This window comes from Labeo rohita, chromosome 17 (assembly GCF_022985175.1).
Source record: "Labeo rohita strain BAU-BD-2019 chromosome 17, IGBB_LRoh.1.0, whole genome shotgun sequence".
Classification (NCBI taxonomy): Eukaryota; Metazoa; Chordata; class Actinopteri; order Cypriniformes; family Cyprinidae; genus Labeo; species Labeo rohita.
This window is the reverse complement of record NC_066885.1, coordinates 32,884,893-32,900,728: the sequence shown is the minus strand read 5'-3', so window position 1 is coordinate 32,900,728 and position 15,836 is coordinate 32,884,893. Positions and strand designations below refer to the sequence as shown.

The 15,836-nt window shown below is 36.5% G+C and overlaps 1 protein-coding gene across 1 annotated transcript; it reads left to right on the top strand.

Annotated features, from left to right (window-relative positions):
• The first annotated feature begins 11,995 nt into the window (after positions 1–11,995).
• On the top strand, positions 11,996–14,601 carry foxa2 (forkhead box A2). The gene is made up of 2 exons (XM_051133865.1): positions 11,996–12,454; positions 13,125–14,601. Exons 1-2 carry the CDS (start codon positions 12,383–12,385, stop codon positions 14,280–14,282), a joined length of 1,230 nt encoding a protein of 409 aa, XP_050989822.1. The 5' UTR covers positions 11,996–12,382; the 3' UTR covers positions 14,283–14,601.
• The last annotated feature ends 1,235 nt before the right edge of the window (positions 14,602–15,836 follow it).

The window sequence follows — 15,836 nt, the reverse complement described above, 5'->3', positions numbered from 1 at the left end:
AGCAATCTTTCTACAACACACTTGTGTTTCATTTGAAACGCTGAGAGAGTGCATGTAAATGTAGGCCTATATACTTTTACATTTTATTATATTCCCTATATGAAACGTTATATCAAAAATAAATGGCATAACCTGATAATTTGGATCAACATAATCACAAATCAGATTACTGAATAATACACTTAAACATTATTAAACATAATTAACATAATTTTAAATTAATTGTTTCATTCAACAGCTAGTAATTAATAACTAATGCAATGCACCAACTGTAACTTACTTATCATTTAAAAGCAACAAGTATGACATTACTCATCACTAGCACAATCATTGCTCACAGAGTCAGTGCAGCATGAACTTTCACACAGTCAAACACAACCTAACCACCAGCACCAGTCTACTCTTCAGCACCATGGTAACCACAAAAACATCAAATCAAAAACTCTTTTAAATGTCAAACATAACAGCATTACAAACAAACAGGGTCTTTCCCTTTACTAAAAACCAGAAATTTCAGTTAAATTGCATACAATATTAAGTCGACATAATGATCAACATTATTACATCAAGAAGACCCATCAAAATAATATTTGCAACTTAAAATGTTTAATTAATTCAATTTTTTTTTTTAATTGCAAACATGCATTTTAGTTGTGGTAACAGGGCCCCTGAGTTTCTTTTTAGAGTGTGTTAACAATCCTCATAATCTTTTTTTGTTTTGTTTTGTAAGTCCTTTACAAATTGTCTACTATCTTCTATCACCTCAGGAAGTGGTGGTCATGTATGACAGTTCTTTCACCCCTGTAACTAGTTTCTCATTGGCTAAACTGATGGAGTTTCAACTCACCCCATTTTAAATCCATCTCTGGTCTCCACTTACACATTTTTACATTTACAGTGATATTGTTGTCATATGATTATTAATTAGCAATGCTTAACCGCCTAATTGTGTAATTCTTTAATTATTTCTTAATTTGTGAACGTCCTCTCAGAGAATATTGGACTTTGGACTAAACACTTCTATTGTATTGTGGAAAATGTATTCTGTTAAAAACATCTCTTTTTTTGACATATCAGAATTCACTATGGACGAAATCTGTCCTGATAAGATATAATCTGTGCTCAAGCAAATCAATAAAATATGTTTGTCAGTGAAGTATGGGAACTGGTCTGTAAGCCTTCACTGGACTGTGTGTAAACTATAAATATTATCTGCTGATCAACATCCATTTGAACTCTTCTGCCGATCAAACGTAAATGCATATGAAACCACCATCTAAGTATAATTCGGTCTAGCGTCAGCATTCTTCAGTCAACTCCAAGGGTGGTCCATGTGGAGCGTCGTCTAGCTGCTGTCTGTCTTCACAATGCAAGGCATCGACAGGCATTATAGCAAACAAACAAACCAACAAACAAGCAAACACACAAAGAGTAAACAGGATCAGGGAGCAGATTCATTTGAGGTGTGAGAGAGCTGATTGCAGTAGAGGAGGGGCTTTTTCATGGACACCCCCACTAGAGCAACCTATCTGGAGCTTTGATTGAGCACAGAGGTAGAGCCCTCTCCAGCTGTGTGCCTTTGACGTTACATCTTGTTGGAATGCATTGTCCCATGCGAGTCTGAGCACTGCCGTTCTGTGTTGGCTGTTCTCACGTGACGTGCTGCTGCTTCTGTTGACAGGTCAACATTTATGTGCCTCTGGATGTCTGTAGATGTGGATGGAATTTCTGATTCTGGTTCCTGAAATCTTACAGTAACTGGATTGGAAAATTAGGTAACACTTTAGTTAAGGGACCAATTCTGTTTATTAGTACTTATTAAGCACATATTAATGCTTTTGTCTGCATGACCATATTTTAGATCCCCAATCCTAATCCTATCCCATACCTAAATTTAACAACTTACCTCACTAACTAAGTGGGATAAGCAGGAGTTTATTGAGGTAAAATTCATAGTTAAAAGTGAGAACTGGTCCTCAAACTAGTGTGATCAACAATTACTATGAAAACTATTTTCTAAAAAAAGTTTTACGTGCGTGTTTACACAGTAATGACACAGAAGAACTATAGATTCCACAAAGAACCTAATTAGAACATTTAAATAATCCTAAGAATCTTTTTTTCCTAGTCAAAAGGGTCAATTTTTTTGAAATTGAGATTTTTACATCATCTGAGAGTTGAATAAATAAGCTTTCCACCAATGTATAGTTTGTTAAAATAGGACAATATTTGGCCGAGATACAGCTATTTGACAATCTGGAATCTGAGGGTGCAAAAAAATCTAAATACTGAGAAAATCACCTTTAAAGTTGTTCAAATGAAGTTCTTAGCAATGCATATTACTAATCAAAATTAAGTTTTGATATATTTACAGTAGGAAGTTTACTAAATATCTTCATGGAATATGATATTTACTTAATTTCCAAATTATTTTGGCATAAAAGAAAAATCAATAATTTTGACCCATGCAATGCATTTTTGGCTACTGCTACAAATATACCCCAGCGACTTAAGACTGGTTTTGTGGTCCAGGGTCACATATATCTCCCATTTTTGTCTTGTAAATATTTTACCATGCATTTATTTACAACTGCTACTGCACAAAAATAGCTTGTGTATACAGATATTGTTTTACCATGGTCCCAGACTTTCAGTTTTAAAATATGAAAATCCATTTCTTTACATTTTAGCAATTAAGTTAAATTATGATCTAAAAAATGGTGAAACACTGTAGGAAAAAGAATGTGTAAAAAAGGTACCTTTAGGGGTACAAAAGGTTGTCAATAGAACACTAGCCTTAAAATGACAACTTTGCACCGTATCTAACTCTTAAAAGTGCATATTAGTAAGTAATATGGTACTACAATGAATCATGTAGAGGTAAATAAGGTAGAGAGATATCCTTTTAAGCTTTTAAGTGGTAGTGTCTCATTGACAAACTTTTTTTGCACATTTTCTCTTACCGAATAAACATTTCTGGTGTCAAAGTAATTCATGTACAATTTACATAGCTTATGGGCATTCCTCAGTTACAGCAAAAAATAAAAATAAAAAAAAATCTGTGGTGCATGGCACTGTTGCATATTGTTGGTGGACAAATAAAAAATAAATAAATAATAAAAATATGAGTGTATAAAAATATGTTTGTTTATTTTCCAAAAGTCCACAGGGCATAAAGTGCCTATGGCTCATGAAAAACACAATTATTAATCTATTCTCTCTCTCTCTTTGTAATAAATATTATGAATCTACATTTACATTTACCCAAGTAACATGCAAAACACAACCAGAAGCAATAAACCAAGAGAGTAACAATGTTACCATATAATTTTTTTTGCAAACACCAGAGTAGTACTCAAATATATGTCTTTATTCATTTATTAGTTTATTTATTGTAATTTGGTGTTAAAATGCTAGACACACATTGTTCTGTCTGCAATAAGTGCAGGGCGCTGTATTTGTGTGTATGTGAACTGTGACTTGATTTGATTGGAAGAAAGAGCTCAAGTTGTTCATCTGACTCGATCAAGCTGGACATGATTTCCTTACCTTCCGTTGAGAACATGTCAGTTCAGGAGCGAAGTCACTGCAATTCAGTTTAAGACACTTTAACCATCTTTCCATTAAGGTAGGAGCTTAATAGCCAGTTAGCACTTTGGTAAAGGCTTATTGAGGACTAAGGTGTCTAAAAAAACAACATGCTTGATCAGGTGATTTCTCAAAACCCATCGTTACTGTGAGATGAACAGTAATCGGCCATTCAAAGACTGTACTTTTCAAAGAAATGACACTTTCCTTTTCTATCTGTCCACATGCCAGAGTTAAATGAGACTGAGAGAATCCACAAAGAGGCTGAAATCTAAGGGCCAATCCAAGACTGGACTGATTGGATGACTCCAGCTGTGCTGAGAGGAATTCCCATAGCTTCACACCTACTTCCTGCAAGTGAGTGACTGCAATACGCAACCTCTGAAAGGGGCAACCATTGAACTCTCAAGCAAGTGGCAATATTTGCTCACCTGAAATACACACAACTCTCCAATTGGGCCACAGGGCTGGAGCAGGACTTGGTGGCTCAGGCAGCTGTGAGGCAGAGAGAAGGGGAAGGTCAGGAAGTTTAGAGAGGGGGAATCGGACCCCCGCTGGGGTGTTGTTTATCGCCGGCAGTCCCATTGTACTTTATGGGAGGGAAGGCTATATTTGTCCTTAGCCACGGGAGGCTGATGAGGTGCTAATCTGTCGAGGGGCTCGCTATTGGAGTCTCCTTGTTAGCAGGCTAGCTTGTTAGCTATCCAGGCCTGTAAAACAGAGCTTGAATTTATGGGCTCCCCTCCCTGGATTCTGCCACTGTTCATGGGTAAGCAAACACAGATTGGGCACTGATGTTGGGGCGGCGGTGTCTGGGGGACCTTTGAATGAACGGCTGGGATGACAAAAAGATTGAGCTTCCCTGGGTCCCCCATGCTGTTTTTCAGTAAACATTACAAATTAGCCATCTGCATATGGATGGATCTTCAGGTGAGGCAGGAAGGAATTGCAGAGCAGAATTCTAATAACATTCCCTCATGAGTCTGGTGGAAACTCACACTGGGACAGGTGACTGGGACAGCAGATATCAGCATATGTGACCCTGGACCACAAAAACAGGTTTAAGTCGCTGGGGTATATTTGTAGCAACAGCCAAAAATACATTGTATGGGTCAAAATTATTGATTTTTCTTTTATGCCAAAAATCATTAGGAAATTAAATAAAGATCATGTTCCATGAAGATATTTTGCAAAATTCCTTCTGTAAATATATCAAAACGTAGTTTTGATTAGTAATATGTAGTATATATATTAGTATTAGGACAACTTTAAAGGTGATTTTCTCAATAATTTGATTTTTTTGCACCCTCAGATTCCAAGTATTCAAATAGTTGTATCTCTGCCAAATATTGTCCTATCCTAACAAACCATACATCAATGGAGAGCAAATTTATTCAGTTTTCAGATGATGTATAAATCTTAATTTTGAAAAATTAAACCTTAAGACTGGTTTTGTGGTCCAAGGTCACATATATGGGTGTTTATTAGTATCATTATGGATTACAACATCTAAGCATTCATACATAAAATGAACCCTGCAAAAGGTATATGAAATAATAGTCAGCAATATCCATTTTAAATTGGATTATTTAAGCTTTAGACAAAATCGAAAAGAAGTAAAAGTCTGCATCTGTGTTTTATGTTTTGTAGCACATTTGATACATCAGGCTTTTATGACAGTGGGAAAATAGAGCTCATATGTGAAGAGGAAAAACACCTCAATTTTAATCAGAAGCTCAAAATAAGCAAAAACATGCAATTTGGACAACAAAACCATAGTATATTTGTATGGGTCAAAATTATAAATTGTTCTTTTATTTTAAAATAGATATTAAAGATATTAAATAGCATGCTCCATGAATTTCCTACTGTAAATATATCAAAAGTTAATTTTTGATTAGTAATATGCATTGCTAAGAACTTCATTTGGACAACTTTAAAGGCGATTTGCTCAGTATTTTGATTTTTTTGCACCCTCAGATTCTAGATGTTCAAATATAGTCCTATCCTAACAAACCATACATCAATGAAAAGCTTATTTATTCAGCTTTTAGATGATGTATAAATCTCAGCTTCAAAAAACTGACCCATATGGCTGGTTTTGTGGTCCTGGGTCACATATGTGCAAAAGGTAAGATGAAATTCAGACGCTTGTAATGTAAATCAATGATATCTTAATAACAGTACAGCAGATGCATAAAATGCATATAAATATCAGTTGTCACTCTATATCTCCAATAGTATGTCTTAGTATGATGATATAAACATTGCTCAGAAGCCTGATTTTGTAAAAAAAATAATGTGTGGATAATGTGTGGATAGTAAATATAAAGTTGCTTTAGTCCAGTAAATGTTAATTTTCAAATATTGCAAATAATATAAATCAGTAAAGATTTTACAGCAAAAAGATACATGACGCACAAGCTGTAGATGGACGTTTGTACAATTATACTAAAAAGTCTTTGACTTGCTATTGATCAGATGACAGATGGCACGTATACATTGTGTAACAGATTTTTCCAGCAAAGTTTTGATCATGTCTTAGAAATTCAAATACGTTACAGTAGACTTTGTAGGGTTAAAAGCTATTTAAGGCTTAAATAAATTCTGCAACAAATATTTAACAGGCATTCATGAAAGAAGTTAATACTTGAATACATGAAGCTGAAAACACAGAGTAAAGCTCTTGGTGATGGTTGTCTTGGGTCAGCCTTCATTCCAGCTACTTTAATCCTGAACTCACTATCACCTATCAGCCCGGAATACAGATAAGACTGTCCTCCGGCAGACACGGGAATAATGGAAAACGGGAACAGTCAAATGCCTTCTGACTGATGTAAAACTAAAACGTGACTGTTTTCTTAAGGGGCCGAACGCCTGCATCAGTCAGTTTTCAACCGGCGGAAACGCTGATAATGATTGGTGCAATCAGCCCATTAAGATATGTGGATTTCTGGGCTTTCCATAACTTCAAAATCCAAAAAGCAGCGCTTCCTCTATTACCATTTCTAACCTTACTAATGGAAGGAGAGAAGGATGGCAAGGAAACACAGGAAACTCTAACCTCTTACTAACTTCACGTCACACACGCTGTCACCTCTTTAATAACTTTCCCTAATGAATTGATTTCAGTCAAGCCCCTGTTTACTTTACTGCAGCTCGGAGGTGAAAATGTGTCAGGTGAGTGTGAACGATGGCAGCTCGTAGTGCTCAATCTGGACTGATAGCAGTGATATTTAAGAGCTTCTCTTCCCACGGGAGCCTGCCATTTAATTAGCATACTGACGCTTGTCCTCACGTTTAATTGCTTTTGGCTTGTAATTAAAATGTGTGTTGACTTTGCAGTTCCCTCACTGATGAATAGCAATGGAGGGTTATGCGATATTACATTTTTGCTGCGGCATACATTAAAATGGAAGGATTAAAATAACGGATTTAATCCAAACCTTTTTGTCCTCAGAGGGCTAATAGTTTGTCAGACATGCCAAAGCATTATAATGCATTAATCTGATCAATTAAGAGATTTACCATCTCAAGCCTCGGAAAGGCTTTGTTTTGTTCCCTCAGTCACCCTGTTTAACTTCTGCCCGCCGCTTTGGCCATTTAGCCAAAATGAAGAGATGTTTGATTTTGCGCATTCGGATCCTCCAGTACGCTGGGCTCGCTGGATGTGGATTGGCACCTTGTTTGAGGTATGCGTGATTGTGTCGTGGCCTTTTTTGCATGACAAGAGAAGCGTATTGCAGTGGGCCTTGGATACAGACCAAACAGAAGTGCACTACGGGGCAGTGCTCGGCGAATGCTTCTCAATATCAAAATGTGCGTATTTGAGGAAGTCCTTTAGCCCATTTACGCCACTGTTTGCGCCCAGGCCCCTGTGCAATATCTTCCGTACCACCCCTTTGGCTTTGAATGGCATTTCAATGGCGGGACCGTGTTTTTTCCCCCCTCTGCATCCAACCGCCGTTGTGTGCATTCCCCGTCACACTACTTTTGAGATTCATTTCCAGGTAAACATGCTTTGGTTGGCCACAAACCTGCAGCCAACAGGGGTTGTCACAGCTGTGCCAGATAATAGCCAGAACAAACTCCTGTCTCGCTGCGGAATGTTTACTGTCGCCACAGACACTGTGTGGCAAACATTTTTGCATCTTTTATTTGGAAAGAAAGAGATCCAGTTATCGGTTTCACACAGATATATCATAAGCTTAACCTGCTGGCTCTTTTGTGTTCCATCAGATATGTGACAGGGTAAAAGTGCAAATGGCAAAAAAGAGAAGAAATTACAACAGACACGGTTTTGTTTAAAGGCCTCTTTTGTGGCTTAAAAGCTTTGAAAGAGGAGCTTCACAATAACACATTCCTGCAAATAACAGCAGGCAGTTAATTTATGAAATCCTGCAGCCTCCACTTACTGATCTATCTATCTATCTATCTATCTATCTATCTATCTGTCTATCTGTCTGTCTGTCTGTCTGTCTGTCTATCTATCTATCTATCATTCATTCTATATATATTTTTATATATTGTTCATTCCATCTATCATTCTGTATATAGATCATTTTATATATTACATATACATATATATTAATTCTATCTATCTATTGTTAATTGTATATATAAATAATTCTATATATTGTTTATTCCGTCTATCTATCTATCTATCTATCTATCTATCTATCTATCTATCTATATATCTATTCTGTATATAGATGATGTTATATATTGTTTATCTATCTATCTATCTATCTATCTATCTATCTATTCTGTATATAGATGATTTTATATATTGTTTATTCTACCTATCTATCATCCATCTATCTAGCTATTCTGTATATAGATTATGTTATATATTGTTTATTCTATCTATCTGTCTATCTGTCATTCATTCATTCTATATATATTTTTATATATTGTTCATTCTATCTATCTATCTGTATATAGATCATTTTATATATTACATATACATATATATTAATTCTATCTATTGTTAATTGTATATATAAATAATTCTATATATTGTTCATTCCGTCTATCTATCTATCTATCTATCTATCTATCTATCTGTCTGTCTATCTATCTATCATTCATACTATATATATTTTTATATATTGTTCATCTATCTATCATTCTGTATATAGATAATTGTATATATTACATATACATATATATTAATTCTATCTATCTATTGTTAATTGTATATATAGATAACTCTATATATTGTTCACTCCGTCTATCTATCTATCTATTCTGTATATAGATGATGTTATATATTGTTTATCTATCTATCTATCTATCTATCTATTCTGTATATAGATGATTTTATATATTGTTTATTCTATCTATCTATTATCCATCTATCTAGCTATTCTGTATATAGATTATGTTATATATTGTTTATTCTATCTATCTATCTGTCATTCATTCATTCTATATATATTTTTATATATTGTTCATTCTATCTATCTATCTGTATATAGATCATTTTATATATTACATATACATATATATTAATTCTATATATTGTTTCATCTTTCTGTATCTATCTGTATATAGATCATTTTATATATTGTTTATTCTATCTATCTATCTATCTATCTATCATTATGTATATATATATATTAATTCTATATATTGTTCTATCTATTTATCTATTTACTGTAAATTCTATATATAGTTAATTCTACATATTGTTCATTCTGTCTATCTATCTATCTATCTATCTATGTCCGGTTCTAGTAGCTTAAAAATATCCTGACCTCTCTATGATCTCGAACATGAATTCCTAGCGACAAAAAGGAGAATGGAGGTCAGTGTTTAAAGATTCCATGGCAATATTTACTGAGAATACAGGCCCTAATGTATGAGATTGGGGAGGATCACCAAGGCGCCACCCACAGTGACAGTACATTGCAACACACAGAGCGTGCTGAATCACATGATGAATGATCGAGCTCTGGGCCACATAGAGAAGCAGAGAAAATCCTGAAGCTTTAAAGAAAGAAAAGTGCCCTCAATAAAATATCTAAAAGTTTTGCCATCTGTTTTTTTAGAGCTTGATATTTTGAGAGACATGCAACACACGACAGTCCAAGTCCAGAGGCGATCAGTCACAAAGTATGGACCTATGCTCCAACGTGGTGTGTTTACTCAAAGACATGGTCCTTTTGCATTTCCACCAAATACATGACCTTCTACACAGAATGCGTTCACAGTCTGTACCTTGTCCATTAATAATTAACTTCAAACAAAATAATCCAGGAGGACATTGTGCCATGTAATTTAAAAAGCATCTACTGTTGCATATTTTTTTTAATTAGGTAAGCCTAGTTACCTATTTGGTAAAACTGGATTACACAAAACAAAAAAGCCTGTCAATGCATGCTCATATCTATTTGTCTCAAATTGTGGTGAATGCTTTCTGTCAGAGGCTGACAATAAAGCAGTTCCATCAATGTTATGGGAATTACTATAATGATGCTATTAATTTCCATGTTAGAAGATGTGGTAGGCTACACACACACACACACACACACACACACACTTCAATCTCTTTATTTGAGATGTAGATCAAGAGACAGCTGGCAAATTATACTGCTCTACTATTTGATTTTAAATAAATGAATAATAAAACGGAATGAACATACCTAATAAATATGATGTATAACATGGACCAGTTTTATGATGAATACAATTTGTCCAGCATTATCAATTTTTTAGTCTTTAATAGTTAAAATGGCATCTACAAAAAATAAATGAAAATCAAATTAGGATAATGTGAATACGCTAAACACGAAAAGTAGACCTATTCGCACACATTTTAATGACGGACAGTTCTCATTTTGTTACTGTTGAAATATTTCATTGACTGCTGCGAAAGAAGATTAGCCTTCATAACCACCATCGTTTAATATGTTCAGTGGCATACAACATGTCAAACCACAATAAGAAATTGCTACGAATTTGCTGAACGTTATTTGTTCGGCGATGTTGCACGCGTTTAGCGGTGTCTGTGAGCACGTCAAACTTACACCGTTTACACAATACACACAGGTCCAAATAAACTCAGTGATTATATTTGCAAATTGTACCCCTGCTATACGCAAATACACACTAAATCTGATTCTACATCATTAAGATGCTGGTGAGGCACGTGTCAAATCGAAAAAGAGTTGATGCCTCGCTGTTTATTTTAAGAAATATTATTTGATTAAGATGATAGGGAATGCCACTATTCAGCCTGCAAGTTTAAATAAATGTGATTATAAAATGAACTGATACCGAACTGTAACATTATGATTTTTGTGTCATTTATATATTCAATTATTCATTATATAATGTTAAAAGATCAGTATTTCTTGTACGCTTGAGTATGAAAAATACATGACAATTTTGTGACATTTCGTGACATGTCTGAATAGCACTAACTAAAGATCTGTTAAACATTAAATAATACAAATAATAATAATAATAATAATAATAAAAACCTTACCATGTAGCCTACGTTAGTTTAAGCTGTTTACAATTAAGCATACTAACCCATTTCTGTGGAAAAATCAATTTTTAGACCAAGAGAGGGCGCACTCTTTTTTTTTCTCTTTCTCTTTTGCACAAAATCAAGGGGATGCAGAGCTATCAAAGGCCAAAGAAGGAAATCAAAATATAAGCAATTATGTTGTGGTAGGCTTCACGTACTGGCTTCACGTACACTGTTTTTTTTTTTTCGTTGTCCTCAGCCTGTGCACCAAACCACCACTGGCTAAATATCGTGGATAGTCAAACAAAGTGCATAAATGTTAGGCTACTTTGTTTAATGAAGGCAATCAAATCTTGCCACTGAGCTCTGCAGAATCAACACCGATGACCTGCTCTTACATTAGCAAACTGCGTACCGCTATTAGTTACATAAACTAGAGCGCAGGTAAACAAATTAATTCAAAATAGACGAAAACATTTCAGAACAAACAACGCATTTTGAGCATGTTTCGATTTGGCCTATGTCACTGTCGTCCTGCTCTCTTTTATATTTTATGTTATATATATATATATAAAAAAATGCAGCCCAATATTTTGTTTGTTGGACTATAGAATGAAAATGTATTAAATGGATACAAAAATAATAATAATTAAAAAAGAAAAGAGATGAATTTGTTTAAATGTGTCATGGATTTAAAAATGGATTCCAACTGATTGTGAATAACAAATAGTGCTTGTGGACTACGAAATGAAAAACTCTGGGACAGCTGAACTATCTGAATAAAAAGTATACTTGAACCCAGAGGTGTTGGCATTCTTAAATCCGTTCTCCCCGGTTTTATCTGGATGTGATTTCAAACCACTCCTCTCGCAGCAGTCCAAACTTCTATTCCCCCCTTTCTCCCGCTGGAATACAATAAGATTAGGATATAATGAATCTTTTCAAATGGGGCTGCTCTTTTCAAGCTGCGCAGGTGTACAATAGGGGGGCAAATGGAGAAGTCTCACGCCTAGGTGTGAGCAGATTATTCAAATAGGGGCCGAGTGAAGCAGTAGGGATTGGAGGCTCGCCCGGGCGCACAGAGCTATATCACAGCGTTAAGAGCCAGCAGCAGGCGTCATTTCAACTGCAGTCATCTCAGATACACACACACATACACACACACATGCGCCAGCTCTTGACAGGAGGAGAGCACAACGACGACACGAGTGTATCCCGTGGTCCCCAACAACCACCTTTGGCTGCCAAAGGACACACAATACCGGCATTTCTCGTGTGGGGAAGCGTTTTGAAAAGTAGACGAAACTTTTTTCCAGGATGCTCGGTGCTGTCAAAATGGAGGGACACGAACACGCAGCTGACTGGAGCACTTACTACGGAGAGCCCGAGGTGGGTAACTCACCTAAATAAATATATATGTATTTTTTTCTCCTCGTCGAAATCCGATCCGGTTTTATACAACTCAATATTAGCCCTGAGATAATATTAACTTTGAGATCAAATATTGACTTGAGGCGCCTCCAAATCCTCCCCCATCATCTCGACGCCCTGCACTATCCTAACAAAGTTGTGCTTGACATGCAATGCAAACTTTTCATTTCCAATTACGGATACTGATGAATACACGGCTTTTCTTATTCCACAACATCGGGCGTTCGAAAGCGAAAATAACCGGGCATTTGACTTTTAAGCAAATAGTCTACTGTTCTTGGTTTTACATTTCTGAGAGGCGGTAATATCGACTACGACTGGGGTTTCTTTCAATATGTTGGGAACCTTTAACTGGCAAAAACGCCTTCCGAAAGGACTTATTTACTTTAGTGACACATGGTTCTGAATATCTCCAGATTACTACGTTTTTTTTCCTTCAAACCCCAGCAACTATTTAATAAAGACAGTTCTACATTAAACTATTTATATGCTACAATTTAAAAAAAAACATTTAGGACCCCTGTTTTCTGTAGTGTTTCTCTTTTCAGTTTAGCGAAGCCAGCGATTCCAAATATTTCCTGCTTGGAGTTTCACTGTAATTAATCGTACTGTCTGATTTCTTTCGCAGTGTTACACCTCGGTCAGCAACATGAACACTGGACTGGGAATGAACTCTATGAACACTTACATGACTATGTCCGGAATGAGTTCGACCGCAAACATGACAGCAGCTAACACCATGAACATGTCCTATGTCAACACGGGTATGAGTCCTTCAATGACAGGCATGTCTCCCGGCACGGGAGCGATGGCCGGCATGGGCGCGGGTATGACGGGCATGAGCGCTGCCCTGAGCCCGACCATGAGCCCCATGGCAGCGCAAGCACCCTCCATGAACGCCTTAACCTCGTACAGCAATATGAACGCTATGAGCCCCATGTATGGCCAGTCGAACATAAACAGATCAAGGGACCCGAAGACCTACCGGAGGAGCTACACGCACGCCAAGCCGCCCTACTCGTACATTTCTCTCATAACCATGGCCATCCAGCAGTCGCCCAGTAAGATGCTGACCCTCAGTGAGATCTATCAGTGGATAATGGACCTTTTCCCTTTTTACCGACAGAACCAGCAGCGCTGGCAGAACTCTATCCGCCACTCGCTGTCCTTCAACGACTGTTTCCTGAAAGTTCCGCGCTCCCCGGATAAGCCGGGAAAGGGCTCGTTTTGGACCCTTCATCCCGATTCCGGAAACATGTTCGAAAACGGCTGCTATCTGAGGAGGCAAAAGCGCTTCAAGTGCGACAAGAAAATGAGCAAGGAGCCGGGTCGCAAAACCTCGGAGGGCGGCTCGAACAGCAGCTCTGAGAGCTGCAACGGGAACGAATCTCCTCATTCCAACTCGTCCGGCAACGAGCACAAAAGATCCCTGTCTGACATGAAGTCGGGTCAGGGTCTGAGCCCGGACCACGCAGCCTCCCCGACCTCTCAAGCGCAGCATCTTCTGGCTCAACATCACTCTGTTTTGACGCACGAAGGACACCTGAAGCCAGACCACCACTACTCCTTCAATCATCCCTTCTCCATCAACAACCTCATGTCCTCGGAGCAGCAGCATCACAAAATGGACCTAAAGACATACGAGCAAGTGATGCATTACGGTTACGGCTCTCCGATGGCCGGCGCCTTATCCATGGGCTCCATGGCAAGCAAAGCGGGCCTGGATTCGCCGGACACATCGTACTACCAAGGTGTGTACTCCAGGCCCATCCTGAACTCTTCCTAAACTCTCACGGACCTTGCGACAATTTGTACATTTGTAAAATGCTTGTGTATATGTATTCTGATTTTTGACGTTCTCCGTTAATTTAGATGTTCTCGTTAGTAATTATTTTGTAAAAGATACGTTGACAATGTGACGAACTCTTCGAGGCGGCTTTTGAAAATGGACCAAAATCACACCGAAGGACTGCGGACGGATTGAAGTTCTTCAATCACTTGTGTAAACTTATTTATGGCTTGTAAATGTGTATTCTTGTAGTTGATGACAAGAACAGAATCTATATTAAAGTGTTATTTGGAATTTTTCTCAATTCTGATTTTCACTCATTTGTGTTACGGTGTTGTCAACAACAGCAATACTACACTACTATTACTACTAATAGCAATAATAATAACAAATGTCATTTTGCTCAACGAATAATCAACGCATTTGCACATATGAACCGCTTGTTAGTTGTGAGGGCTACAAATTGATTTAATTTGACACAGTAAAATTATTTTGATTGAATGAAGTCTCTGCTATTTTCATCTCTGACCTGAATTAATATCAACAATAAAAAACTGAAAAATAGCCCAAGAAATGAGGTTGTTCTGATCAATGAAATAAGCAAAAATGCATTTAATTACATGGGTTTGTAAACATTCAGAAACTGAATATTCTGAATACTTATATTCGAATGCACTGAAAGATTGCATTTTACGTAAAATAGCGATAGCCATTTAAAATCTGTTATCACGACAATAACACTGTGTTCAGAATCAGAAACCCACGTTAAAGAGGACACAAATTATTTGCATGCAATCTATACAATTAAATTTATTTACGCATGCACAGTATATATATATATGATGGTGGCAAAAGATAAGATTTTTTTTTAATGAGACATAACAAAAATAAATCACTATATAAACCGAGCCAATTTCTCAGTTCAGCAACATCTTGTCATTTTTAAAAAGTCTCTTGTGTCTACGAATTAGACCTGAGACCCTTTTGATGTACAAATGAATAAATAAAAAATATCATAAAATATAGGCTCTATTAATTATCTATTAACAGTTCACCAGTTTCGCAACAAATATTTTAAAAGATTAGCTTTTTTTCTTTCCATTTTTATATTTTTTTTTAAATGAGACACAACCGGGGGAAAAATTATAAAATAAAAATAGCGCCAATTTCTGAATAGCAACATCTTCTGTTATTTTTACTTAGTTTCTCGTTTCTTTAAAAGGTATAAATACGACGTGAGACCCATCTGATGTAAAAAAAAAAAAAAAAGAAAAAAACGAACTAAAACCAGATATAGAACCAGATATAGAAATGTTTAAGCAGAGGGGCATATTTGACAGGCATCGCATTGCTGTCCCGACACAAATAAGGAAGCTGTGTTACCGGCTTTCTCCTTTTAATAGCAAACTTGCAGATCAAGAAGTCATCTGCGGCCAGCAAATCATCCCCCTGGGGTATCACATGAATGTGTACACTAAGAGAATTCTCCTTCAACTTGAATAATGGCAAAGAAGGCCTGGTTTTGTTACCTCTGTGTTTTTAGTTCTCAGT

Coding starts and splice junctions, on each gene's coding strand:
- foxa2 (XM_051133865.1), top strand. CDS start 12,383: ATGCTCGGTGCTGTCAAAATGGAGGGACACGAACACGCAGCTGACTGG. Junction 12,455..13,124: donor CTTACTACGGAGAGCCCGAG/GTGGGTAACTCA, acceptor TTTCTTTCGCAG/TGTTACACCTCGGTCAGCAA.